Raw genomic sequence first — 14843 nt, forward strand, 5'->3', positions numbered from 1 at the left:
AAATGTCACTTCTGCTCCATTCCGCAAGATCTTTGCATTTTTTCAGAAAAAAAAAAACTCTTTTCCTCAGTTTCTTGTGGCCCCTTCAGTTCGGGATTGCTTCAGGAGGGCATTGTTTTTGTTGACTTTCATTTCTGGGGGTTGGGTTGAGGAGCATTTTGTTCGTTTGCAGCCATCTCCTTCTTTTCTTGCGAAGAATGAGACAGTGGACTTCTGGAGGGGTCTGTGGGTTATTGATGCTTGGTTGGTCAGGCCGGGAATGCATCATGTTTTGTGTCCGGTTGCAGCTCTCCGCCATTCTCTATGCGCATTGGGTTCTGTGTCGAGGTACAAGAGAGAGACCCTTGTACAGGGAGAAATAGAAGTGTTAAATGTTGGAAAGCAGTCTGGAACTCTCTTTTGCAAACAATACTCTCCATCTAAGTTTGTATACAATACTCCCCATTAGAGTCAACAAGTTTGCAGCTCTTGCTGCAGTTTTTGGTAATATGTCTTGGATCGACATTCAGACACAGGAGTTTTGGCGGTCGAACAAGGTCCTGGCCGCCCATTATCTTGTTAACATTCAGGGTCCTTTGTGGCCTTGTGTGACTTTGGGGCGTCTGTCACGGTCAGTTGTCCTGTCTTCGTCATGAGGCATGCTGTGCTGCCGCCGCCCAGGTATGTCCCTTTTCCTTATCTGTGAGTGTATAGCTTCAGGGAGCCGACGGGGCTCATCTCAGAAAACCAGCGTTGAATGTAATGAAACGCTATTTTCTGGGTTGAACCCCAGAGGCTTCCCAACACCCTCCCTCCCTCCGGTCAACTGTTTGTTATAAGTGTGTGGGGGAGGGGGGTCACTAATGTGCTGGTTGAGTGGATATTTGCTTGTTTATTGTTTCCACTTTGGGGAGGGAGTTCTTGGGCTCAGTTCAGTCTTGGGTTGCAATGTTTTACCAATAGGGGTTTATAATGGTTCTCCTACCTTTGTAGGTGATACCCCCGGTCAATGGCAGAGATGACTATACTCTCACAAAGTGGAATGTTCATAAGCCATTGCTCGCTGCACCTTTCTGAGGGAACTAAGTTCTGGCTCTTGGTTCCCAGTAGGCAAAGAACTCCAACTGATGCTCTGGACTAATACAACAGATATCAGTCCATTAGCTTCAGGGAGCCTCCGGGACTCAACCCAGAAAATGGCATTTCATTACATTCAACGCTGGTTTTTTTTTTTACAAATTTGCCTTATTTTCACAAATTTCCAGGGTACGTGAGAACTCAAATAGTAATATGGGTGAACACACGAGAGTGGCAGTAAGTGTTGTGAAGGATGGTCAGGTGAGCCCAGTTTTCTACCTCATTGATCAAGGCAACAATGAATGGCAGCAAGCTAGTGCCAGTCTCATGGGTTTGTAGCCTCTTAAAATGTTATTAAAAACTACTTATTATAATATAGAAATAATATTATATTTAAAGTGTTTAAATGTATGCTCATCATCTTCCAGTGCCCATTATAAGTCATTTGAGTGCTCTTCTTTTTTGTGGAAATTTCCTATAGTTTTTGTAAATACAGTACAGTAAATACATTGCTATGACACAGTGGATAACTGTTCTGAGAGCCTCGCCCTTAACTAGGGGGACCTCAATAAGCCTAACATACATCTTGTCCTTGACACTGGTATACCATTATATCTTAGCAAAAAAAATTGACATTTAGTACCAGATTTTAGGAAATTTGATTTCTATTCAAATACTCTATAATGAGATCATGGTAATTTTGTGCCTTGTATATTTTGCCTCACTCTTAGATATATTTTAGTGTCAAATTTTGCCCTCTTAATTTACCCTTTATGTTTATTTTGTCTTTATGAATTCAGAAAATTTTTGCATTTTAATTTTTGATTTCTGTTCCCTTTAATAATGTAGGTTTCCTCCCTTCGCCTTTGTTGATTTATTAACTTTTATTGACGCCAAGCTTTTTTTTTCTCTCAGACTGGACAGGGGAGTTTACTATTCAAGTTGATGGTGAGAGAAGTGCAGGACCATCAGATCTTACCATTGATGACATTACCTTTACTGGATGTTCCATGCCATCTAATCTTGGAAGCTGCCCAATGTATAATATTAAATGTACACAGACGGGTAAGAATCTCGTCGAGATAAATAATTGTATAATGATTCCATTATTGTATTTTATGCATTCATGTGATAAAAAATAAATATGCATATCCAGTTTTCTACTTCTACAGTTACTTCTTGTATCAGTATTTGTTTATTATATATAAAACATTATTTTCTTTTGGCTTCAGGCTTGTGTGTTCCATTTGAGTTCTTATGTGATAACACTAACGACTGTGGTGACTTCACTGATGAAATGAATTGTGAAGACTTCTTACCGATGTGTACCCTTGAAGAAGATGAGTTGTGTGATTGGAGCCAAGAACCAGATGATGATGATATTGGTTAGTTGAGCCTGTTTTATGGAATTGGACAATCAAAACAAGTATTGTATTCTATATTGACCACATTACTTGCATACAGAACTGGACATTCACTATACAGTAAATACAATAGTACCACCAAAAACTGGACTACATTGTTCCAGATCTGATCCAGATTCACAAATAATCTAAATTAAAGGATATTGTTGCAACTGAATCATACCTGTGAGTGAGTTCAGAGCTCAACTAATGGATGCTTCTTATTTTTCAAGAATGCGGTCTTGACGAGACAGAAGGATATATAATAGAAATTTCAGAACTATTTGTTTATATATTATCAATCAAGCTGAATTCTTTATTCATGTAGTCAGTTTTGTAGTGATGGTAATATTTTTTCAGACTGGGTGTATGGCAGAGGGCACACAGTAGCTGGAGGCACCACCTTCCTGACTGGACCAGCAGTTGACCACACATTGCGGCACTCTGATGGTCATTATATGTATGTTACAAGTCCAGTTTCTAAGGCTTCAAGCAACAGAGAGAGCAAAGTAACCTATCGAGCCTGGTTTGTTAGCCCAGTGATGAGGGCAGATGACGATTCATTTTTCCCCTGTGAGCTACGTTTTCATTACTACATGTATGGGAGCAATATTGAGGAACTCAATGTGTATATTCGAACAGAAATACATGGAGACAAGACGCTTTCCTTTACAAGAAAAGGAGAACAAGGTCAATTTTGGGATCGATCTGTTGTAACCACCACCACACAATTGCCTTTCCAGTTTCTCATTGAGGGAGTTACTAACAATATTGGCTTATCGGACATTGCCATTGATGATTTATCATTCACTGAGTCATGCTTGAAAATAAATGATACACTACCCGGTGGCAATACTCCTGAACCCCCATACAACCCGTGTGCAGATAGTGAGTTTTATTGTAACAATGATGACGAATGTATAGCTAAATACATGATATGTGATTGGAAAAAAGATTGTTCAAATGGTATTGATGAAGATAATTGTGGTGCATGTACTTTTGAATATGACCTGTGCAGTTGGTCTGATGCTAGTGAAGGAATATTCCATTGGAGGCGAATAATTGCTACCGACTTTTCCCAGTATGCTCATCCAAATGTAGATCATACATTCCTTCAGTCAAATGGCCACTTTGTATATGTTGAAGGTTCAGATGGAACTATTGGCAAATCAGCTGTACTAGTCAGTCCACCTCTAATCCATACTACAGGATATTACTGTGAACTCCACTTTTGGCTGTTCCTTGAAAATGGCATGAATGCAGACTTAGCCCTCTATTATCACCATTCATATCAAAGTGATGATCACCTATTATACAACTTGACATATTCAGGAGTTCAAGAACAAATTTGGTATGAAATTCTTGTTTCAGCTAAATTAGTACCCTCCACAGCTTATTTCAAAGTGACAGCTACCCCTTGGTTTAACCAAGCCATCAACTGGGCAGACTCTCATTCTATTGTTGCCATAGATGATATCAGTTTCTTCAACTGTAATGAGCAGTTATTGGATTTGGAATGTAATTTTGATGATGAAGGTATTTGCAACTGGTATCAGGATCATACTGATCAGCAGGACTGGATGAAAAGTAATGCCTATGAATCCCCTCCCGACCATACATCTGGGTCTGGCCATTATATTTTTATTGACTTTCTGCATGAAGATGTCAAGAAGGGTGATAAGGCAAGGCTTATAAGCACAATTCAGTCAAAACCTGTGGGTGTCAAGAATATCTTCACTCTCTGGTACTACCTATATGGTGAAGAAGTTGGCACATTCAGAATTATTGAGAAAAAACAGTATGTAAAGGAAAATATTACTCTTTTTGAAATTGGTAATTCTCAAGAGGACAGATGGATGCTTTTTGAGCAACAGCTAGATACTGATGATGACTACACAATAATACTTGAGGCAGAGTGGAGAGAAGTTGGATCAGGTAAACTAGCTGTAGATGATGTCAAAATTACATCAACGGTACACAATTCATTATGTAATTTTGAGATAGATTTTTGCCAGTGGCAGACTAATGCCAGTGATACAGCAAAATGGATTAGAGGGCGTGGAGAGCAGAATAAGACAGGTACTCCACTGGTGGATCACACGTATAATACTCTGATGGGATATTATGCATATCTAAGTGAAACTGATAACCCTGGAAAAGTTGGAACCCTTACATCACCAGTGTATCAATCTGTAGGTATTCAGTGTCTCAGGTTTTGGTATCATATTTTAGGTGATAGTGTTGGTGATATTTCTGTCCAGGTTGCAGACCAAGTGGGATCTGGAGCATTTAATCCTGTCTGGTCTCATGAGAACAATACTTACGAAATGTGGTCTTTGGCAATGGTAACACTTCCCAACTTACAAAAGTTTGTTGTTCGTTTTGAAGGAAGAACTGGAACAAACAAGCTAAGTGTAATAGCACTTGATGATGTTGAATTTGTACCTGATGTTTGTCCGAGAATTCACGAGTGCGATTTTGAATATGATTTGTGTGACTGGTTCAACTCCGAAGATGACACCTTTGACTGGCAATATTCATCAGGTGCTGAAGGTGGAGGTATTCCAGTAGATCATACCATTAACTTTGAAACTGGTCATTATATGGTTGCAAATCTCCAGGAAAAAAAGAAAGGTGATAAAGCTAAACTCTTTAGTGGTACAGTTCCCGATAATCTCAACTGCATGACTTTTTGGTACTCAATGCAACACATAAAAAATGCCACACTTAAAGTAATATTACTTGGTGATGGCAATCCACTGGTAGAACTTCATAATTCTACTCTGGATTATCTCTGGGAAGAGATAACATTGATTATTGATTATGTACTTGGCACCTTTAAGGTAAAATTTGAGCTTGCTGTAGAAGAAGATATAACATTTTCTGAATATTATTCAGTGGCAATAGATGACACCGCTTTTACGGCAGACTGTAAAATATCCACACTTCCTCCACCTGTTACCACTCCAATACCTACCCATATGCCTTCCATATATGACTGTGATTTTGAACAAGATGATAGTCAGACATGTGATTGGATGCAAGGAACAAATGATGACCTCAACTGGGATCGCTGGCAAGGGAAAGTACCAACAACTGAAACAGGTCCAAAAACTGATCATACTCTTATGACAGAAGATGGACACTACATTTATGTTGGTACCGTAAACAAATTAGAACAAAATGCTACTTTGGTTAGCCCTCCCTTAGACATGGGAGTCCATGGGGCATGTCTGTCCTTCTGGTACCATATGCATGGCTTTGATGTTGGTAAGCTGCAAGTACAGCTGCAGCAGCCACAAACTAATTCTTCTAAATCTGTTTGGCAACGTTCACATGAACAAGGAAATGATTGGATACAAGCTAAAGTTCACCTAATAGAAAAAGAAACCAATCATATAGTGCTTGAAGCTACACCAAATTATTATGGCAAAGGTGCTATTGCTATTGATGATATTACACTTGACTTTGGCTTTTGTAGCACTGGAAAATTATGTGACTTTGAGTCAGATAGTATATGTCAATTTGAACAGTCGATTGAAGATGATCTTGATTGGGAATTAGTAATGGTTTCAAGTTCTCACACAGGTAATGATGTAGATCCTAAAGAAGATCATTCCCAGCAGTCATCACTTGGGCATTACCTGAAGATATCTGGTGAAGGCTCTGCTGTAATTTACACTAATGACATTCACCCACAATATAGTTGTGTTGAGTTCTGGGTATACCTGGATGGATATCCTGGGTATTATTCATCAGACTTGCATGTCTATACACGGATAAATCAAATTTTAGATAACAAAATTAATATTACCGACATTATTGGTCGTTCTTGGAGTCGCTACCTGCTACCTGTAACCACCACTTATTATTATTCTTTGGCTTTTGAAAGCCATGTCCGAGGTAGTGGCTACGTAGTTGGCATTGATGACATACAGCCACTACTATCTTGTGAACCAATGGAAGACTGCAACTTTGAAATTGATTTCTGCATGTGGACAAATTCTGTACATGAAGATCAATTTGACTGGTCAATAACAACAGCTGAAGATCTTGATTCACTTTATTCTCCTGCTGTTGATGTCACATTAAAATCTCCTTATGGAAAATATGCATATATTGACACATATAGGGAAGGTTATTTTGACGGTAAACCCCATGCAACACTTGAGTCTAATGTCATGGAACCTATGGAAAGATGCCTTAGCTTCTGGTTCCATATCAAAAGTCAAGGGCAAACTTCATTGAGTGTTAGTATTAAAGATGTAATGAGTGATGAAATATCAAATATATGGGAACATCCTTCACTACTATATGCAGAATGGAAATATGAGCAAATTTCAGTTGCACAGTTAAATCGTCACATCATCCAGTTTAACGCAATTTCTGACAGTAGTAATGGTACCATTGCACTTGACCAAGTAAGAGTGATATCTGGCAGTTGCTCCAATTCTACAGTACCTGACTGTGTTATTACATGTGATAGGGGCACCACTTGTATAAAAGAAGATCAAATGTGCAACTTCATTCAAGACTGTAATAATGGGGAGGATGAAAAATTCTGTGGCTACAACTGTACCTTTGATGAACATTCTGAAAGCCAGCCACCATGTGGCTGGAACAGCAAGTCAGAAAATAATGAATTAACAGCATGGTTGCGACTCTCAGGCCAGCTTAATAATTCATATGGGCCTCCCTTGGACCATACCTTCCTGACACCCTTGGGTTATTATATGGCTGTGGTTCCAGTAGATGGTAAAATCAAAGATGAGAAAGCAGCTATTTTGCAAAGTCCAACACTGATAAACTCTGCTTCTTATTGCCTTATGACATTCTGGTACGTCATGTATGGAAAACCCGATAACCTTTCCACAGCATTTATAGGCACCTTAACGGCACATTTTCAGGTTAATGACTTATCCACAGAGCTACTGAAAATAAGTGGAAACATACGTGATGAATGGATGCATGGAGTAGCATATATTGGTAGGATTTCATCTCAGTTTTCTGTTAGATTTGAAGGTGCCAGGAACTTAGATATCAATGGCTACATGGCAGTTGATGACATAATGTTTGAAAGCTGTTTCCTTCCCACACCTCACAAGAGGCCTGGGGAATGTACAGAATATCAGTGCAGTAATCTTGCTTGTGTATCACAGTTTGATCGCTGCGATTTTGTTGATGACTGTGGTGACTACTCAGATGAGGAAGACAGCTTGGCAGGATGCAACCGATTTATTGGACGATGCTCATTTGAAGATAATTCCTTCTGTGATTGGACACAGGAAGATCCTAATAATTGGCACTTAGGATCACCAAGTAAAGAAGACATTATACCAAAGAGGGATCACACTCTTAACATAGCTAGTGGTTCCTTCATTTATGTTGCAAATACCGACAGTAACAAAAATGTTACTGTTGCCACTCTACTTAGTCCAGTGATAACATGGAACAGTCAAATGGTAGATCCATGTGTTCTCCACTTTTTCTATTATATAGATGGGTCGGCTGAGCAATATTTAAGTGTTTCATCACGAGATACATCTGATGGACCATTAAACATACATTTGACAATATCAAATGCTGTTGGACCATATTGGGAACGAGCAGAAATCTTTGTGGCACCTCATGATATGTTACATAAGCCAATTCAGTTTATTATCAATGGAAAGAGAGGTGTGTCCGAAGGAGATGCAGTATCAGTTATTGCATTAGATGACTTGTCATTTACTGAATCTTGTGTATTGTCAAATGATGTTTTACCAACAGCTGCACCAAGTTCATCAACTACTACATCAGGATCATGCAACAACCAGTTTCAGTGTAAAAATGGAGAATGCATTCCAATTGACTATGTCTGCAATTTTGTGGATAACTGCATGGATGGAAGTGATGAAGCAATATGTGCAGAATGTACATTTGAAAACAATACTTGTGGATGGCAGGATGAAAGTTATGGCTCCTACTTTTGGAGTCGTGAAGAACCTGGTGTTGAGGGCCGTGATGGTCATGTTATGGTTGTAGAAGAAAAGGTTGGCAGCATTTCCAAAACAGCAAATCTCATCAGTGTCTCTCTTGGTACCTCTGCCACACATTGTGTCATGAGCTTCTTTTACTATCAACATGAGGCTAACAGTGATGGAACAAGTCTAAATGTAAATCTTAAATCCAACAGTGGTGATGAATACACAGTTTGGTATGTACTAAATGATATGAACACCACGTGGCACAAACAAGTAGTTGGCATTGGTGAACATGAAATGGGGTGGAGCCTCAAGTTTCAAGCCAACCAGTATGACACTAATGGATTAATTATGATTGATGATATTCATTTTGAAAATTGTTCTAAGCCAAACTCCACAATATGCAAACCCCAGGAGTACCGATGTGTAAACGGCATTTGTGTTAGTAAAGATGAGTTCTGTGACTTCAGTGATGATTGTGGTGATGGTACTGATGAATTATCAGCATTCTGTAAAGATTATCCAGAGAGATGTAATTTTGAAGATGACATTTGCAATTGGAAATCGGAGAGCAGTGACCTTGAATGGATACGTAAAACAGGTGAAATGATGTCCGAGGATGTTGGGCCAGACTATGATCACACTTATGGAAACAGCACAGGTTATTTCTTATATCTGAATAGCGGAGAAGGAGACAAAGGGAAAATTGGTAGAATATCCAGTGTTGCATTTTATCCGTCTTCATCTGGCTTATGCCTCTTTAGATTCTGGTATATGATAAGAGCTAACCAAAGTGCCACATTAACTGTTTTTGCTCAAGAAACATCTAAATACTCATTAAGATATATTCCATCAGTCAAAATTTTTGAAACGAATGGTTCTGAAGTATATGGATGGAAAAAGGGGAGTGTTCCTGTGATATATACAAGATATTTCAAAATCTTGATAGAAGGCAAGGTGGGTGAGGCATTCCTTGGTGATATAGCTATTGATGATATATCCTTTACAACAGACTGCAAGCCTACTAGCACTCTCCCAACTGTCTCGCCAACTCCTGGCCCATGCCCAGATGGAGAGTATCATTGTCAGTCTGGTGAATGTATTGCTAATTCTAATGTCTGTGACTTCCGATATGACTGCAAGGACTCCAGTGATGAACTGTCCTGTCCTTCTTTCTGCAATTTTGAAAATAATAGCTGTGGTTGGCAAGAAGCTGTTAATGATGAACTTAACTGGGTGGTTGCTAAGGCTGATGATAGCCACTTTGGCACAAATGATAATGGCCCTCTTGTTGATCAAACAGGAAACAAAGATGGCCATTTCTTGTTCCTTTACAAAACAAGTGATCAATTGCTATATGAAGAAGGTCTTTCCTTTACCCACTGGTATCAAAACTCGGCTCCAGACTGTCATTACATTTACTGGTACTATCAAAAAGGTGTCCTGGGATCCAACGTTGTCCTGAGGCTCAATTCAACGCCATATGACTTTACAAATCTGACATTCTTCACTTCTGACATTGGAACAGGTGATGGGCAGTGGCAGTTAGGAGAAGTAGGTATTGGGAGACAAAAATATCCATTCCAACTTTCCCTCTATAAGGAACCAGCTGAAGATTATTTTGGAAGATTTGCTATTGATGAGACTTTATTTGACCAGAGTTGCCACTATCCTGACCCATCAGATGAAGACTGTGCTGGTAATGAATTCCATTGCCTAGTTACAAAGGTAATACATAAATTTAAATAATAATTAATGGTATATCTAGCAAATATCATTAAATCTGAAATTCTCTAAATTTTATAAAAAGTAAAAACAAAGAAATATAATTACAGTATAGTATTACTAAAATTATTACTTTTCTGTGGGGAGCCTTTTTCGACTCCCTGGAGCTATCGGGCTAATGTGTGATATATTAGACCGGGGCATTAGTTTTAAGGAGTTCGACCTACTGGGGACCGCGAGCCAGATCCTGGCCCCCTCAGAGAGGTTTCAGGGAGCAATGGCCCCTGGAAACTCCCCCCCCCTCCTGTGTTTGAGGGTTTTCCTTATCTGCCATTGACCAGGTTTAGGCACCCAGAAAGGTAGGCATAACAAAACAAACCCCACATGGTAAGAAAAGTACATCGAAAAACCGAAAAGAGATAGAACTCCCTCCAATCCCAAGCAAATATCATTCTCCAGTGCCGCACCGCTTGTCCGCGCAGCCCTCCCCTCCCCGTGCCGGCTACCTAGCACTCCAGTTCCTTAGCTAATGTGGTCCGGGGCAAACATCTTCTCTAGCCTCGATTTCCATAGGCGGTGTTTTGCCTTCTTGGCAACCTCTGCAGTGTTGTTGTGTGTGGTGGCCAGGTGTCCTCATCAGTGCGGGGGCTGCATGTGCTTAAGGGCATCCTTCCCTAAGCCCCTTTTGAGTACTACTCTTGCTTGTTAAGGTTCCCTTCCCTGGTGCATTCGGGAAACCATTTCTACAAATGAACATGTAGACATTTTGCTGCTCGACAATATGTTATTTTATTAAATATTTAGCAATATTTTCTCTAGAATAGGGGGGATTGTTTTGGGGTGCCTACCTTTCTGGATGCCTGACCCAGTTGATGGCAGACATAGAATGCTTCCAACCACATGGGGGTTTCTATAGGCCATTGCTCCTCGTGCCTCTCTGATAGGGCCAGGTTCTGGCTCGTGGTCCCCGGTAGGCCTAGAACTCCATGCACATTGACTGATGCCAGGGTCTAATACATTCATGTGAACCCAGACAGCTCTGGGGAGCGTCCAGGTCTCACTCAGAAAATAGCGTTTCATTACATTCAACGCTGTTTTTTTTTTTTTTTTTGTAAAGGTTTGTATCTTGACTGAAAAAATGTGTGACCTAAATGATGACTGTGGAGCTGGTGAGGATGAGTCATCAATTGCTTGCCTTGGCTACCACTTTTTCACTCTTGAAGACAACAAATGGCAGCAGTGGTTCTCTCAGGGCCAAGATGGTCTTGACGACGACTTTGATTGGACAGTGTGGAGTGGCACTACGAACATCTTAGGCAAGTAATAACACAACTTCTCCTTATCTTTAATATTATTTGGATATTTTTGTGTGTAGGTTCATGCTCATCCTGTGATCAATAGTGCAACAGGATGACAGATCACAAAAGGTTTTCATAATTCTACAGTGGTTGATAATTATACCATTGAATATATCAGTTAAACTATCACATTTCTCTATGCAATAGTTGATTTGTATACTTGATGTAGAGTGTGAATACAGTGTCAACATTTTAGCCATTTTTTCATTCTTGTAGAGGTTTTGGATGTACTCTCTCGAAATAACTGAATGCATAAGCATGGCACAGATATTGGATACAATCTGCAGTCTCACCTACAGGTTGTATCCAATATCAACATTGACTATCAACATTAACTATCAGTATGAACATTAACTATCAATATCAACATTGACTATCATCAACAGGAACAGGCCCCAACTTTGATCACACAACCTCAAGCTCTGTTGGCCACTACATGTATCTTGAAACTTCTCATCCTCAGCGATATAATGAAAAAGCCTGGCTAATTAGCTACCCTATGATAGCTGGCCCAGACTGCACTGTTACTTTTTATTCCCATATGTACGGCACAAAGATTGGGTTGCTTTCGGTGTTAGTGCGGTAAGTTCAAGCACATTTTTCAGTAATAAATTTTACAGCTCAAATTAAAACACCTGTGTGTTAGCTTGAGATTCAGAAAATCTTATTGTGCTCTATATCACAGTTCTATAATTCTGTTTGCAGTGAGTCCCAGTCAGATGCTTCAACAATATGGTTTAGTAACACAACATATGGAAATTTCTGGGTGAAGCATACCTTGGCACCATCCATACTGCCACAGGAGAAATCTTTCCAGTTAATCTTTGAAGGCAAGGTTGGAGAAGAGGAACTTGGTGATATTGCTATTGATGATTTTGCCTTTTCTTCAGACTGCAGGTACAGTAATTGATTTAAATGTGATGCTGTGTAAATAATATACGGTATGTTTAACCCTTAATGTGCAGCATTCAATTTAGATCCACACCTGCTTATGCACAAAAATAACAAATAAAAAAAAATCCTCACATTATGAGCCAATAGGCTTTCTGTAGTTTTATATATATATATATATACTGTATACAAGAGTTCTTACATTCTTGTACAGCCACTAGCATGCATAGCATTTCGGGCAAGTCTTTAATCAAAATGCCAGGCGAGTGTCTTACCACTAACTACACCATGAGGACTGCTAGAAGAGGAACTTAGTTCTTATATTGTTATGTTCAAATGAGGATTGGTTGACCTAGTATACCTCATTACAAGTATACAGAGTTTGTGAAATTATATAAATATAATCAGCCTGCATATCATGTAATTATAATGTAGTTATTATTTGTTAATCTATTTGTACTTTAGACTTTCTGGTCAGCCGTCACGTAACTGCACATTGGAAGAACATGAATGCAGTGATGGAACATGTTTGCCTTTGAAGGATCGCTGTAACTTTGCTGTTGACTGTCCAAATGGTGATGACTCGGATGAAGAAGGATGTGGTAGGTTTTCTTCTAACTCTTGAAATATAATATTTATGTACAGTAGTGATGTATTATAACATTGCTCACAAATTATAACTGTTATTTCCAAGTGAGCATTATTTGGCATTGGATTTTACCATTTGTATGTACATCTTATATTTAATTATAGATTTGATAATTATAATACACTGGGTGGAATATTGTTGCATGTACAGTATAATGTTAATGGACTATCACTAACATTACATTTTATTTTAATAGTTTCTCAGAAGTGCACATTTGAGGGCCAGGATCTATGCAACTGGGAAATCAAGGCAAATCAACACAGTCTAATGCAAAATCTTCAAGAAGATACATCATTTACGTATGTATTAATTAATAGCGAGATGTGTTATGAAGAAAATTATGTTTTAACGTTATCACCCTTTGAACTTTACTGCAATTAAATTCTGATAAAGTAGGCATTCGCACTTTAAGAAGTTTATGCAACCTCATTTATGTATACAGTATACATACAGTGGTACCTCAGTTTTCGTAGTTAATCCATTCCTAGAGACGTTACGAAACCCGAAAATTACGAAAACCAAAACAAATTTTCCCACAAGAAATAATGTAAATTGAATTACTCCGTTCCAAATACCCAAAATTATTAACTTAAAAATACATATTATATAGAATACTACTCATATTTTTCATACATAAAACAATCAGGTATAAATATAAACCATAAATAAAATAAGTGAACATTTAACTGCACTTTACCTTTACTTAGGACTCTTGGTGGCATATGGGAGATGGTGAGGAGGGAGATAGGAGCAATGTTGATGTATGGGGAGCATGAGAAGGAGAGAGGAGGTGGTGGGACCGTCCTCCGCTCACCTTAAACGTTTTCATATCTGGATCACTGGTTCCAGATTTTCCTTTCAAACATTTCACTACTTATGTGGCAGTCAGTCAGAACCAATCAGTTAGTCACAAGTCAGTCAAGCATTCACAGTCAAGACTAGTCACAGGCAGTCATAACCAAAAGAAGTCAAGCATTCACAGTTGTCGTAGCAACCGGTTATGCATTTACAGTCAGGTATTTACAATCATTCAACCATTTACAGTCAATCAGGCTTTCACAGTCAATAAACAACAAGAGTTTAATGTCAGGCAGTCTGCCTCCTGATAGCAAGGAAGCCTTCCGTATTAATACCATCCAGATGTGGCTGGGAGGGTACAGCTGGGGGGAGGGGGGGGGGTTCCTGTGTGGGGGATGAGGGGATGGAGGTAGAAGGGAGGGTCCTGTGGCGGGATGGGGGTATGGGGGTAATGGGGAGGGTGCAGTGTAGGGGATGAAGTTCGTAGGGAGGGTCCAGTGGCGTTATGGGGGTAGCGGGGAGGGTGCATTGTGGGGGATGGAGGTTCACCCCACCATCCATCTATCCAATCCCCCCACCATCCATTCAGTCCCCCTCCACCATCCATCCATCCAGTCCCCCTCCACCATCCATCCATCCAGTCCCCCTCCACCATCCATCCAGCCCCCCTCCACCCAGCCCCCCTCCACCATCCATCCAGTCCTCCTCCACCATCTATCCATCCTGATTTTCCCCATCCTGAATTCCCCCCTCTCCCCTCCCGGGGAGGGAGAAGGGGGAAGGGGGGAGGGGGAACACATCTCACTAAGAAACAGAAACAGGGTACTGTATGATAAATATGGGAATAGAGAGCAAATGAGCATAGACCATCAACCCTATCCTCACATCTCCAAGCACCTGCATTAGTAAACCAAGAAGCCTGTTAAGACCGACAGTCAGAAACAGAGGCAAGGAAGTCAGTCACTTAATAGATGAACCAGGAACCAAAATGCTTTCCCCT

At 39.8% G+C, this 14843-nt stretch overlaps 1 protein-coding gene across 1 annotated transcript in view; it reads left to right on the plus strand.

Annotated features, from left to right (window-relative positions):
* Positions 1-14843, plus strand: part of LOC123774758 (MAM and LDL-receptor class A domain-containing protein 1) — a 152699-nt gene that overhangs the window by 100462 nt on the left and 37394 nt on the right. Inside the window, 9 exon segments of the mRNA XM_069310826.1 lie at positions 1245-1387; positions 1972-2121; positions 2289-2441; positions 2820-10150; positions 11265-11463; positions 11892-12087; positions 12211-12402; positions 12862-12998; positions 13242-13344. Of these exon segments, the coding sequence (XP_069166927.1) occupies positions 1245-1387; positions 1972-2121; positions 2289-2441; positions 2820-10150; positions 11265-11463; positions 11892-12087; positions 12211-12402; positions 12862-12998; positions 13242-13344 (8604 nt within the window).

This window comes from Procambarus clarkii, chromosome 68 (assembly GCF_040958095.1).
Source record: "Procambarus clarkii isolate CNS0578487 chromosome 68, FALCON_Pclarkii_2.0, whole genome shotgun sequence".
NCBI classification, from domain to species: domain Eukaryota; kingdom Metazoa; phylum Arthropoda; class Malacostraca; order Decapoda; family Cambaridae; genus Procambarus; species Procambarus clarkii.